Source organism: Oncorhynchus masou, unplaced genomic scaffold (assembly GCF_036934945.1).
Source record: "Oncorhynchus masou masou isolate Uvic2021 unplaced genomic scaffold, UVic_Omas_1.1 unplaced_scaffold_521, whole genome shotgun sequence".
Taxonomy (NCBI): Eukaryota; Metazoa; Chordata; class Actinopteri; order Salmoniformes; family Salmonidae; genus Oncorhynchus; species Oncorhynchus masou.
In genome coordinates this window covers 211,111-225,237 of record NW_027011617.1, presented here as the reverse complement: position 1 = coordinate 225,237, position 14,127 = coordinate 211,111, and the positions used below count along the sequence as shown (strand labels likewise).

Below are 14,127 nucleotides of genomic sequence, written 5' to 3'. Positions count from 1 at the left end.
AAGGGCATTCTAGAGCTTGCGATATTTCCCTATAACGCACGGTAGAATTGAAGGGCATTCTAGAGCTTGCGATATTTCCCTATAACGCACGGTAGAATTGAAGGGCATTCTAGAGCACCCTATAACGGGTAGAATTGAAGGGCATTCTAGAGCTTGCGATATTTCCCTATAACGCACGGTAGAATTGAAGGGCATTCTAGAGCTTGCGATATTTCCCTATAACGCACGGTAGAATTGAAGGGCATTCTAGAGCTTGCGATATTTCCCTATAACGCACGGTAGAATTGAAGGGCTTAAACATATTTTGTTTGAGCTGCTTTTTAAAGTAAGTCTAATTGGAAAAAGTGTTGTTTTTAATTTGATTTTCATAATAGCCAGCTCAGACTGATGGTTGGGTTAGCTAGCGAGTCTGTTAGCTACAGTAGTTGCCTTGGTAACCAAGCAGTCTTGGTAACTTGCTAGCTACTTCAGTGGATGTTGAACACATTTCTAGTGGTAAATATGTTAAATTCGAGCCTTGGTGTAAAAGGGATAATCAACACGGGGCTCTATGCGTTCTGTGGGAAAGGAAGGTCAGTTTCACTCCGCTCGTGTCTAGTGGAACATCTATGTCATTCATTATTTTCCATAGGACACAATGATTGTCTTACATATGATTTGCATATGTTCCCCCCTCCAGGGTAAATGCACACATGGTGAAAAATGCTGTTACTCCCATGACCTGGAACAGACTGACCAGATGGAGTGATTTCTTCCCTCCCACTTGGTATCCTCATGTCCAGCTCAGCAGAATCTGTCCACTAAGGTATACTGGACACAATCATGACAAAGCAACCAGGTGAAACTCCAGGCCCCAGACATAACTAACTTTGAACTCCGGTTATGACTCCGGGGTGAAGTTTCCCCTTGGTACCAATCTAGGATCAGCTTCCCCTCCCCAATCCTCTACATTACCATTAGTGGGGAGAATGCAAAACTGACCCAGTATCAGCATCTATGGGCAACTTCATTATGGGATGTCTAGTTCGTCCTGTATTGGAAATACATACTGGCTTCATACTGAAGTGAAGCATCAATTCTGTTTTATTTATGACTGTTGTGACAGTCTAATAAAAGTCTTTATGGCAAGTGTGGAGAAGTCATTTGTTCTGGTGAAAAATAGCTTTTACTGATGGTTAATTTTTATAACAGCTGTTGTGTAATTGTCAATGTGCTTTGACTTCCATGTACATATTATAGTCATGTGGAGGAATGGGTGAGGTAACACTGAGAAACAACCTGGGTTTAATATCAGCTGCACATTGATCTGATTCAACACACAAGCTGTTCAATTCTCATCTTATGCCCAATCAGATTGGATCTTTTGCCCGTGTAAATGCAGCCTAAACCACTCATTTGAAAAAGGCATTCAATTACGAGAGGAATAAAAATCGCTTATTGCACAGAATATTCACTCGGCATGTAGAAAATGTACACCAGTATGTGAATCAGAACATATATATTGGTAACAGGTGTGTGTGTGTGAATAGTTTATTGATGTTAGAGACAAATGACGATTTAGTAGTTACGGAAAATGGCTTTGAAATACTAGGAAGGTTGTGGTATTGGCGCTGTAAAATTACAACATAAAGGAATTGTTCAGCGGCTTCAAAGAAGCTCTTTTATAGGAGCTCGTTTAAAACCCACTCTTGTCAACTCAATTATGACAAGAAATCCTGTTCATTTGATTCATCTTCATGTACTCAGACTCCAAATTATTTACATCCAATCAAGGCAGTGAGTTCATAATTGCTAAGCCACAGGGATTGATCATTGGCTAGTTCTGGAACGGAGGTTGGTGATTGACTATCTCTGCCTGACACGGAGCAGGAAGGTGCGTATCTCCATGGGCTTGAGGTTCACCTCCCACACAGAGGGGTCTCCCCCTCTCTTCGGCAGGGGCTTCTCACCTGAGGCAAATGGAGACAACAGGCATCAAGCTCTGTGCAATGAACAGAGCAACAAGCCCCACAACGGACTAACAAAGGAATTGCTACACTAAAGCAGGTCAGCGGTCTTCACGCGTCCTAGAGGGCTGAGTAAGCAGAGAGTTGATTTGTTACACCTGTGTGATGTGTACCTGACTCCGCCTTCCAGTCCAGACGCGTCATCTCATCCTTCCACTGATTGGCTGACAGGTTCATCTCGGACACGCCCAGCACGTCCAGAGTGGAGAACAGCTTCTACAGAGAGAGCAGAGTGAGTGACTGACGGAGAGTAGAGCATGTAACTTCAATATCTACATTGCTTTCATGTTTTCAAAGCGGTTTGAAATGAATTAACTTGTGAATAACAGTTGTTACATTCCTGTCTCAACGTGATGTATGGTATTAGTAAAAGGTTTATGGCTCGTATGCATACGTGTGGGAGTTCTGAACCTGTAGGTTGACAGTTCATCTTGCTCTCCATAGCCCGATACTGATGCTCCAGTCTGAGCAGCACTGTGTGTGTGTTCACCACGAACCTAACAGTGAGACTGAATGCTCTCCTGGGCTTGCTGCTGGTGCTCCAGCCTTAGAACCACAGTCTCTGTATGGTGTGTGTGTATATACAGTATTACATATCACTAACCTGCAGATTAACAGTAACAGGTTGGGAATGCTCCTTGCTCTCTGAAGCTTGGTACTGATGCTCCAGTCTGAGCAGCACTGTGTCCTGGTCCCACTGAGACACTGTCAACAGGTGAACAGCAGGGGGCAGCATTGCCTGTAGCCCAGAGAACTGAGGTGGGGGGTTCAAAGATTGGTTCATTTCAATAGTCCAAAGTGACACATTTCATCTGCAGAGCTGATAACTGTTCCTCAATCAGCCTCCTCCTTCACTCTCCTCCTTTCCTAGATGCCTCACCTCTTTCTCAATCCATTGAAGAAGGCCTGAGGGGTGGGACCTTGAACCTTCTCCAATACGGTTGAGAAAGAGGCAAGGAGGAGAACTTGAGGAAAGAATCATTTGCGATGGGCTCTCTCTCTCTCACCTCCAGCCTGGTACTCGGGTGCAGCTCTCCGTCGGTGAACGTGATGAGAGGCTGCAGTACCACTTCCTGTGCTAGGGGCGGTGTGTGTCAGCAGCCGTGGCAGGGGGCTGAGGGAGAGGAGGTGGCGACCACGAACCACCAGGCCTTCTGGGTAAATGTCAGACGTCTCGTTGAGGGGCTCACCTACACCCCGGACGTCATCATACAGCAACCTACGGTGGAGCTGGGGGGGTCGTGTGGATGGAGTGTGTCAGATGTGACAGTGATAAAGATAGACAGGGTGTGGAGCCGGGGGAAAGAGGTGAGACGTGAAACACACACAACAGATGTCTTTGATGCCAAAATCCTATCACATGAAAAATGAAGAGTAGTGAGAGAGTGTGTGTGTTACCATGATCTCCAGTGATCCATCCTGGATGCTGCCCCCTCCCTGAGAACGGTCCGTCACTACAGTCAGCTGGTCCTTGTCATCCTGCACATACACACAGTGGAAGTCACCATTTACTATAGTCAGATAATATCACATGAACGTAAAATGTAAAACAGAGTGAAGAGAACAGGAGGGAGAGTCAAGAGTTTTGGACCAGAAGGCTACCACAGAAAAAGGAACTAAGTGGGAAGAGGAAAAGAAAGTGCATGATCATGAGTGCGAGAGAAGAGGAAGTGTCAGACCGGGGTGTATGACCAATGAGACACACCTTAATGTAAGCTCGAGAGTTGATAGGATAGTAGTTGCCAGCAATTGGCTCAGACTGTCTCAGGTTCCACGTGGGCCGGTAGTCTTTCCTGTCAGAGACAGATATACAACGCATTAGGGTGTATACTGTGTGTCTGAACACACTACTGGAATACAGTACTCCATCATCAACACATACTGATGCGTAGAGTTGGGAAACACACACAGGTCCCTCACCGTCTCTGCAGCACCTCTCTGCCATTAGAGTCAGTGTAGAAGACACCAGAGGAGTTGATGCTGCTGTCTAGACGACTTATCACCTCTTTACCCAGGTCATCACTGATGGGAGGGGGCAGATAGAGAGAAGGGGGGAGGCAGAGAGAGAACATGATACACTATAATCTATGGTACAGGAATACTTTCTAGTCTGTTAAAGACTCACTCCTTCTACCAGACATGCACATGCTGTCTCAATAACGCTCCATTCTCCTTCCAGTGCATTATCTGTGACCAGGCCCCATGTGGCTCTGAGCCCCTTCCTCACCCTATAGGCACCGGGCCGACAGTCCACTCCAATTCCAGAGCCCTGCTGTCTGTGTAGAGACGGACCACCTGAGAGACCCAGGGACTGAACCACTGTCTCACCTCCTGCACCACGGAATTCTGATGGGGGGGGGAGTGAGTGAGGAGGATGGGGGGGAGTGAGTGAGGAGGAGGAGGGGGGGAGGAGGAGGAGGAGGGGGGGGAGGAGGAGGAGGAGGGGGGGGAATAAGACAGGAGAAGGGGGTTAAGGCAGAGACTAGAAATTGTGAGATGACTGGAATGAATCTCTTGAACGTTTAGTGGGTCTCATGCATATTGAATTATATTGAAACACATGCAAGTAAAGAGACTAGATGAAGTATAATGTAGTAGGTACCTGTAGTGTTTCTATCTTAGCCGTCTTGCTGATGATGAAAGGGGTAGAGGTGTTAGGTCTGAAGATGTAGGCCCCTGACATCTGAATACTCTCTGAGTTGTTACCATCGCTGGCGTTGTACCTGGACAAACATACACAGAACAAAGATGACAGAAAATCCCCCAATGTGACAATGCTAGCACACAGTGAGAGTAAAGAAGAAGGTTGGGGAGAGAGACAGAGGGAGAAATAATTATGGAAGGGTAGAGAGAATAGGAAGGAGTGGAAGAGAGAAATGGATGGGTAGAGAGAAATGGAGAGGTAGAGAGAAATGGAGAGAGAGAGAAGGGTAGAGAGAAATGGAGAGAGAGGGAGAGAGAGAGAAGGGTAGAGAGAAATGGAGAGAGAGAGGGAACAATAGAGAGAAATGGAGAGGAAGAGAGAGGGAAGGGTAGAGAGAAATGGAGAGGTAAAGAGAAATGTAGAGGTAGAGTGAGGGAAGGGTAGAGAGAGAGGGAAGGGTAGAGAGAAATGGAGAGGTAGAGAGAGGGAAGGGTAGAGAGAGAGGGAAGGGTAGAGAAATGGAGAGGTAGAGCGAGGGAAGGGTAGAGAGAGAGTAAGTAGTACAGACCAGTAGAAGTTCTGTGACAGTTTGACAGTCTGTTGTGTCTCCAGGTTACTGAGGCTGCTGAGGAGACCCGTCTCTGGGTCAAAGGTCACCCTGAGAAACTAGAGGAGACAAAAAGTGAGAATAGGTGACATCCAAACCTAGATACAAAACTTTCCAAACTTAAAACAACACCTTTCCAACTGACTTTATACATAGATATGTCATCAATAACGGAGACATTGTACATTTTGGAATATTGGTCTCCATTGATGACATGAAATCAATACATCAAATATTTGCTTTCATAGTAGAAAGTACGTTTGTGTCCAGCCATAAGACCAGACCTTGTTCTGTATAGCCTTGGGAGCCCTGGGCAGTGGAGAGGACTGAGGAGATGGAGGGTCGTTCTGAAGCAGGGAGACAGAGTAGGTGCTGTAGCCCAGGGGAGGGGCCTGAACCTGGAACAACAGTTCGTTGACAGCGTACCCTCTGCCCCGTCGCACCGCCGCTGTGGCCTGCGACACTGGGACCACCTGGGGGGGGTGGGGATAGAGTGGGGGTACTCTCACAAAACGCAAATACACACACAATACATAACTGTCATAACAAAGGTTATTGAACAACGACATATGACAACCATTATCAGAACAGACAGACCAACCTGACTGTCCACAGCCTTGCCCTTAGCATCTGAGATACTGTAGGCCGTCCCGTTGACTGGCAGTCTAACTGGCCAACTGACTGGACGAGCTAGAGGGTTGTACACGTTCACTGAGAACTGACAGAGAAACATGGAAAAAGAAAGGAGGGAAATTTAACTTCACGGAACCAAAGAGGAATTGTGAGTGTGTGTGTGTGCCCGTGTAGTGTTACCTTCTTGCTGGTCTCTGTGAGGGGACACACACTGATGTTGAGGTGTTCACAGTAAACACGAGGAGCAGATGATCCACTCAGAGAGGATAGAGTGTTACTGACCAACACCTGGGACAGTGAGGAGAGAGAGGTTACACACACTGTACAGTGATATACTTTAGTCTGTGTCCTATAGTCCTCCACTCAGTGAGGATGAGAGGTTACACACACTGTACAGTGATATACTTTAGTCTATGTCCTATAGTCCTCCACACAGTGGAGAGAGAGAGGTCATCACACTGTACAGTGATATACTTTAGTCTGTGTCTTATAGTCCTCCACACAGTGGGGATGAGAGGTTACACACACTGTACAGTAATATACTTTATTTAGTCTATGTCCTATAGTCCTCCACACAGTGGGGAGAGAGGTTACACACACTGTACAGTAATATACTTTATTTAGTCTATGTCCTATAGTCCTCCACACAGTGGGGAGAGAGAGAGGTTACACACACTGTACAGTGATATACTTTATTTAGTCTGTGTCCTATAGAGATCATATAGTTAATATAGTGGTATAGTACCATGTGAGGTTAGCCCTGTGTAGCTCCTGTAGGTAACAGGAGGGTGTAGAGTAGAGATATATACTTTATTTAGTCTGTGTCCTATGGTCCTCCACATAGTGGGGAGAGAGAGGTTACACACACTGTAGTGATATACTTTATTTAGTCTATGTCCTATGGTCCTCCACATAGTGGGGAGAGAGAGGTTACACACACTGTAGTGATATACTTTATTTAGTCTATGTCCTATGGTCCTCCACATAGTGGGGAGAGAGAGGTTACACACACGGTAGTGATATACTTTACTTAGTTTGTGTCTTATAGTCCTCCACACAGTGAGGATGAGAGAGGTTACACACACTGTACAGTGATATACGTTATTTAGTTTGTGCCTTATATTCCTCCACACAGTGGAGAGAGAGAGAGGTTTCACACACTGTACAGTGATATACTTTATTTAGTTTGTCTTATAGTCCTCCACACAGTGGGGAGAGAGAGGTTACACACACTGTGAAGTAATATACTTTATTTAGTCTATGTCCTATGGTCCTCCACACAGTGGAGAGAGAGAGAGGTTACACACACTGTACAGTGATATACTTTAGTATATGTCCTATAGTCCTCCACACAGTGGAGAGAGAGAGAGGTTACACACACTGTACAGTGATGTACTTTAGTCTATGTCTTATAGTCCTTCACACAGTGGAGAGAGGTTACACACACTGTACAGTGATATACTTTATTTAGTCTGTGTCCTATAGTCCTCCACATAGTGGGGAGAGAGAGGTTACACACACTGTAGTGATATACTTTATTTAGTCTATGTCCTATGGTCCTCCACATAGTGGGGAGAGAGAGTTACACACACTGTAGTGATATACTTTATTTAGTCTATGTCCTATGGTCCTCCACATAGTGGGGAGAGAGAGGTTACACACACTGTAGTGATATACTTTATTTAGTCTATGTCCTATGGTCCTCCACATAGTGGGGAGAGAGAGGTTACACACACTGTAGTGATATACTTTATTTAGTCTATGTCCTATGGTCCTCCACATAGTGGGGAGAGAGAGGTTACACACACTGTAGTGATATACTTTATTTAGTCTATGTCCTATGGTCCTCCACACAGTGAGGATGAGAGAGGTTACACACACTGTAGTGATATACTTTATTTAGTCTATGTCCTATAGTCCTCCACCCAGAGGAGAGAGAGGTTACACACACGGTACAGTAGTATACATTATTTAGTTTGTGCCATATAGTCCTCCACACAGTGGGGATGAGAGAGGTTACACACATTGCACAGTGGTATACTTTATTTAGTCTGTGTTCTATAGTCCTCCACCCAGCGGAGAGAGAGGTTACACACACGGTAGTGATATACTTTATTTAGTCTGTGTCCTATAGTCCTCCACACACTGTACAGTAATATACGTTATTTAGTTTGTGCCTTATATTCCTCCACACAGTGGAGAGAGAGAGAGGTTTCACACACTGTACAGTGATATACTTTATTTAGTTTGTGGCTTATAGTCCTCCACACAGTGGGGAGAGAGAGGTTACACACACTGTACAGTGATATACTTTAGTATATGTCCTATAGTCCTCCACACAGTGGAGAGAGAGAGAGGTTACACACACTGTACAGTAATATACTTTATTTAGTCTGTGTCCTATAGACCTCCACACAGCGGAGAGAGAGGTGGAGAGTCACAGTTCATCTAACAAGAGAGACTGCATGGATCAATAGAAAGAACAGGCACACATGGTAGGTACCTGGCAGTGTGCCCAGCCGTTGGCCAGTTTCCTAGCGTAGTCGTTGGCAACGTGTTGCTTTTCCGTCCCGGATACGGCGTCGTGATGCTGAGCCACTGCCATGGCCTTCTCTACCAATCACAACACAGAACACTCCCTGTCAACCTTGCTGTCCTCTAAACCGCTTCAAGCTTATTAATACAAAGGATGCCAGTATTAATAACAGGGATGCCAATATTAATAACAAGGATGCCAGTATCAATAAGAAGGATGCCAGTATCAATAACAAGGATGCCAGTATTAATAACAAGGATGCCAGTATTAATAACAAGGATGCCAGTATTAATAACAAGGATGCCAGTATTAATAACAAGGATGCCAGTATTAATAACAAGGATGCCAGTATGAATAACAAGGATGCCAGTATGAATAACAAAGATGCCAGTATTAATAACAAAGATGCCAGTATTAATAACAAGGATGCCAGTATTAATAACAAGGATGCCAGTATGAATAACAAGGATGCCAGTATGATAACAAAGATGCCAGTATGAATAACAAAGATGCCAGTATGAATAACAAGGATGCCAGTATTAATAACAAGGATGCCAGTATTAATAACAAGGATGCCAGTATGAATAACAAGGATGCCAGTATGAATAACAAAGATGCCAGTATGAATAACAAAGATGCCAGTATGAATAACAAGGATGCCAGTATGAATAACAAGGATGCCAGTATGAATAACAAAGATGCCAGTATGAATAACAAAGATGCCAGTATGAATAACAAGGATGCCAGTATTAATAACAAGGATGCCAGTATTAATAACAAGGATGCCAGTATTAATAACAAGGATGCCAGTATTAATAACAAGGATGCCAGTATTAATAACAAGGATGCCAGTATGAATAACAAGGATGCCAGTATGAATAACAAAGATGCCAGTATGAATAACAAAGATGCCAGTATGAATAACAAGGATGCCAGTATTAATAACAAGGATGCCAGTATTAATAACAAGGATGCCAGTATGAATAACAAGGATGCCAGTATGAATAACAAAGATGCCAGTATGAATAACAAAGATGCCAGTATGAATAACAAGGATGCCAGTATGAATAACAAAGATGCCAGTATTAATAACAAAGATGCCAGTATGAATAAGAAGGATGCCAGTATTAATAACAAGGATGCGATGCCAGTATTAATAAGAAGGATGCCAGTATTAATAAGAAGGAAGCTAGTATGGACATTGAAACAGAGTTTGACTGCCACTAGTCTTAGTCAACTCATGTAGTGATGAAGTAGTGCACTTGAATGTGATGAGTGTGTACACTAGACACTTACTCAGGGTCTCACTGTCTCCAGCTCCAAAGGGACCTTTCCTTGAGATGGGACCACCAAGCACCTCCAGCTGCTTACACGTCTGTGAAACCAGAGGGAGGAGAGGAATAATGCATTAACCACGTCTCCAGACATGGCCTCAGTGTGGGGCGACTGACCTGTCATCCCTGAGTGAATGTCTGGTGGCTTTGTATGAAAAGTGTACAAGCTGTCAAATCCATGACTCCTCACCTCCCTCTGGAAAGCTCATTGGAGAAGAGGCCCCAAGTCCCTCCCCTTCGACCTCCTCCTCCAACGAGGAGGAATCAATGGCCGCGTTCGACATAAAGCCAACTTTATAGGCAAGTCGAGACTGACTAATCTACAAATCACCTTACAACATCAATAACTGCTCAATATTACTTGTAGATCAGTCAGTCAGTCACAACTTATCCATGACACATCACGGTTTTGAGGCTCTCAAACACAGCGTGTAAGCTTTTCAGACTAAGCCATTGTCTGTGGTTTGAGTAGTGTACCTGCAGGTAGCTGTTGCTGATCCTCTCATAGCGTTTCAGGGCTGGACGGCTGGTGAAATATCCTGTCCAGAAGTCATGAGCTGAGTCCGCATAGGGGAAGAAATCATCTCCTTTTAGAGGCCTGACAGGGGGGGGGGGGGTCAGGGGTGAGAGAGAGAAGAAAGAGAGAAGAGAAAACATTTAAATTACCTGTACATAATTTAAGGTAGCAGGAGGGAGAGAACGTTGACTTCAGAGGTCGTTAGACATAGTTTAGTATTCTAACAGAATCATATAGTTAATATAGTGGTATAGTACCATGTGAGGTTAGCCCTGTGTAGCTCCTGTAGGTAACAGGAGGGTGTAGAGTACAGAACGTTGACTTCAGAGCCATTACTCTGCATCTGGTTGACGTAGCGAATGAGCTTGTCCAGGTTCTTATACCACAGGTTGGCGTTCTCATACTGGAAGTCTGACCCCATAGTCATTATGATGTGGTTGGTTTTATACACCAATGCCTGGTGCAGGGGAGGGGGGAGAGAGAGAGTATGTGTGTTATTATGACTAACCTGTGTGTGTGTGTGACCGACCTGCATGTGTGTGTCTCATCTCTAACCTGTCCGTGTGCGATGTGGAGGAACCTGGTCACCACATCGTCAACATTATAGTCCTCCAGATCAGGGTCGTCTCTGATTGGTGGATCGTCACATGACTGGTCCCAACAGAAGCCCTCCGGAGGGTTGTACCCGTTAGGGAGGATACCTGGAGGAGAGGGGGCTGGGTTAGGCTACTGGGGTGCTAGGGGTCAGGGTTCATAGGTGGGAGGTCAGGTCAGGATTGATCACATGACTGTTCTCAACAGAAGCCGTCGGGAGGGTCGTACCTGTTAGGGAAGATCCCTATGGGATTGGGGGCTGGGTTAGGCTACAGCGGTGGCTAGGGGTCAGAGGTCAGGGGTTGAAGGTGAGGTCAGTATTGATAAAGGGAGAGGGGTTTTGTCTAGAAGGGATACAGCTTTCGTCAAAATGGACTTTTCGTAGCAGGTTAGGACAACTTACACTTTTGACTTCAATTTGACACAAGCTGTATCCCATCTAAACATTGACCGGGGAGACGGCTGTTAGACTATAGACTACACTTGAGTGGGGAGAGAGGACAGATGTTAGTGCCGAAAGGGAAAGAGTAATATTGATGAAGAAAATGGGATATCCCAGGTCTATTGCAAAAACTGAATAGGTTGTGAGCAATATGACAGAAAATATCTAATGGAACGACTACGTGAAGCTATTGCTATATTGCTAGAGGTTGAAGGTGAAAGGTCAGTACCAGTGAAGAGGTCAGCCATAGGGGGGGTGAGGCTCTCGCTGGCCCTCCACAACATCTCCTGTTCCCTGGCTACCATCCTCCTGTTACGATCCTGGTAGTCCAGACGACCAAAGAAGAAGCCGTCATAACCCATCTAGAACAGAGAGAACCATCAGTCAATACAACACACACACAAGATAACATGGTTTCTTGTCACATAGGTGCAGTGAAATGTTTTGTTTTACAGGGTCATCCATGGTAGTATGGCGCCTTCTAAATGCTTTACCTTCTGGGCTCGGGTATTCAAACCAGCAGCCTTTAGGTTACTGGACCAACGCTAGGCTACCTGCCACCCATTCAATACAATAAACACAGTACGGATTCTAATCGTCCCTCTGACCTTTGAACTGAATGGAAAGATGAGGGAGACTCATGCCGTCTCGTGTTATTGACTGACTTGGAAAACTTTAGAGTAAATTTGTATTGCCCCATATCTATTCCCAACTTGGGAGCTCACGAGAACCTTATGACACTGACAACCTTTCAACAGACGAGAGTCTTGGATGCTTGTACTATATCTATTCCAACAATGGATTAAGACATGATAGAAACAAGGAGTGGAAGATATTTACCCGGGTAAGAATAGACAGAGAAAGGCTGACAGACAGGATATTGTGAGGTAGAAAAAAGACAGCAGATTGTGGGTTGTATTCAGCAGGAACCAAACTGGTCAAAACAGGGAGGGACCTACCAGTAATAAGAAACATTAAGAAGCACTAATGAATACGACCCTCACCTGTGCGAACATGGAGGCGTGCTCGCGGGCGTGCCCGAAGGGGTCGATGTGCCAGGCGACGCGGGGGCGACCGCAGTGTCCGAACGTGTCGTTGAGGAACCGCAGGCCCATGGTCATCTGGTCTATGACTGCACTGTAGTGGGTGGTTGCCTCGTCACTCATACACCAGCCCCCGTTCACAAACTCCAACCGCCCTGAGAGGAGGGAGAGAGGGAGGGAGAGAGGGAGGGAGAGAGGGGGAGACAAGTGATAACAGCAATAAAGATTTATTTAATGTAATATGACTTAATCACAGGTTAAAGGGGTTATAACTGTTTATAACCTCTTGAATTACTGTTCAATAACACCACCAATAGCAGTCACACTCAGGTGAGAAAGATGCTTTATCACACTGCTATAACACCCACATCCCTTCTCTCATTAACCTGCTGTCTGACTGGCTCCTTCCCCAGCGGTAGAAGGCGAACTCTACCGCTTTATAACGTCTTCCTGACATGTTTTTATAAAGGCTCTATAACCCCTCTCTGGCCTCACCCTCATTGACTAGCTGTTTGACAGTGTTCTGCAGGTCATCAGTCTGTTGTTTCCACCAGCGGTAGAAGAAGGCTGTCTCTACGTAGATGAAGCGTCTGTCAGGGTTCTTCAGCAGCTGGTCCACCACAGAGTCCAGAATGTACTGCACCCCCGCGTGCTGGATGTCATTACGGTCTGGAACGACGACAGGCAGGTTACGTACACAGGTTAGACACACACACAAACGTGATAACACATATGCACACACGATACAACATCTATATCATGCGGTTCACATCCACCCAGTCATGAGGTTGGAAATGTAAAACCATGTGATTCTAGGTTATTGTAGGTGTTATATGTATGCCTATAATCAAATATAATAAAAGCCTCACAACTATGGTTTTAACAATGTGTCAGTTTAACTTTTAACTATAACACTTTGACCTATGACATAGCTGTTTATGAGTGTGTTTGTGTGTGTAGATGTGAGCCACATGATAGATGGGGGGTGGGGGGGATACAGACCTCCATAAAAGTATTGGTCCACGGTCTTGAGCCAGCCGACGTCGTCGTGGGTGTGGGGAACCAGATGCACGTTCAACATCCCAGGCTTGGTAGCATGACATGACTAGGATGTGTAGCACACAGGATGGGAAAATAATGAGGGATTTTAGCTGGTGGGCTAATGTCATGGGAAGGAGAGAGGCATATCGGAGGCTACTTAGCTTTATAAACATTGTAAAGTTGGAATTGTAATTTCATTAAACCACCAATGAAAACAGTGCAAGACCAGACTTAGTGCAAGACTGGCTAGATCGAATGGGATTTCTAGCTTTACACTTCACGTTTTAAGTGGAAGTATAAACATGTTGTGCCAGGAATATAACTTCTGCTACTGTGTTCTCTACACGAAAATGAATGGGTTTGAAATCGGCTAGAAGAAGAAGTTCATCAAAGCTGCTATACCAATACACGGTTTAAGTGTTTCAGTTGCGTTTTTATTCACCACAATAGAGATAGGAACTATAGACGTACCTTGTATCCACATGTAGGACTTTCTTGGGGTGTTTGACAGACGGGAAAGCCCCAAACGCTACTTTGAAATAATAACAGGAGGAACACTAACGGTGTGTACTCCGGAGTCGCCATCTTGGAAAACAGCCACGAGTCATGTGACATTTGTTTATGTATCTTTCCTATCATGTGACTTCCCCCCCAGACCACGCCCTCTGGGGGCAGACCTTTTCTTGTTTTATGCTCTGAAGGGAAAATTGGAACGTTGAGAGTAAAATTG

At 45.0% G+C, this 14,127-nt stretch overlaps 1 protein-coding gene across 1 annotated transcript; it reads right to left on the bottom strand.

Moving 5' to 3' along the window:
• Nucleotides 1-1,256: 1,256 nt before the first annotated feature.
• On the bottom strand, nt 1,257-13,990 carry LOC135535857 (lysosomal alpha-mannosidase-like). The gene is given in 25 exon segments (XM_064962277.1): nt 1,257-1,949; nt 2,120-2,222; nt 2,611-2,760; nt 3,014-3,087; nt 3,090-3,122; nt 3,125-3,236; nt 3,405-3,485; nt 3,712-3,799; nt 3,927-4,028; nt 4,234-4,352; nt 4,609-4,729; nt 5,219-5,316; nt 5,542-5,730; nt 5,859-5,975; nt 6,071-6,178; nt 8,394-8,503; nt 9,723-9,801; nt 10,238-10,358; nt 10,535-10,734; nt 10,833-10,978; nt 11,543-11,675; nt 12,318-12,511; nt 12,852-13,025; nt 13,359-13,461; nt 13,869-13,990. Coding segments are annotated over 25 exon segments (2,973 nt in total). The 5' UTR covers nt 13,983-13,990; the 3' UTR covers nt 1,257-1,845.
• Nucleotides 13,991-14,127: the final 137 nt, after the last annotated feature.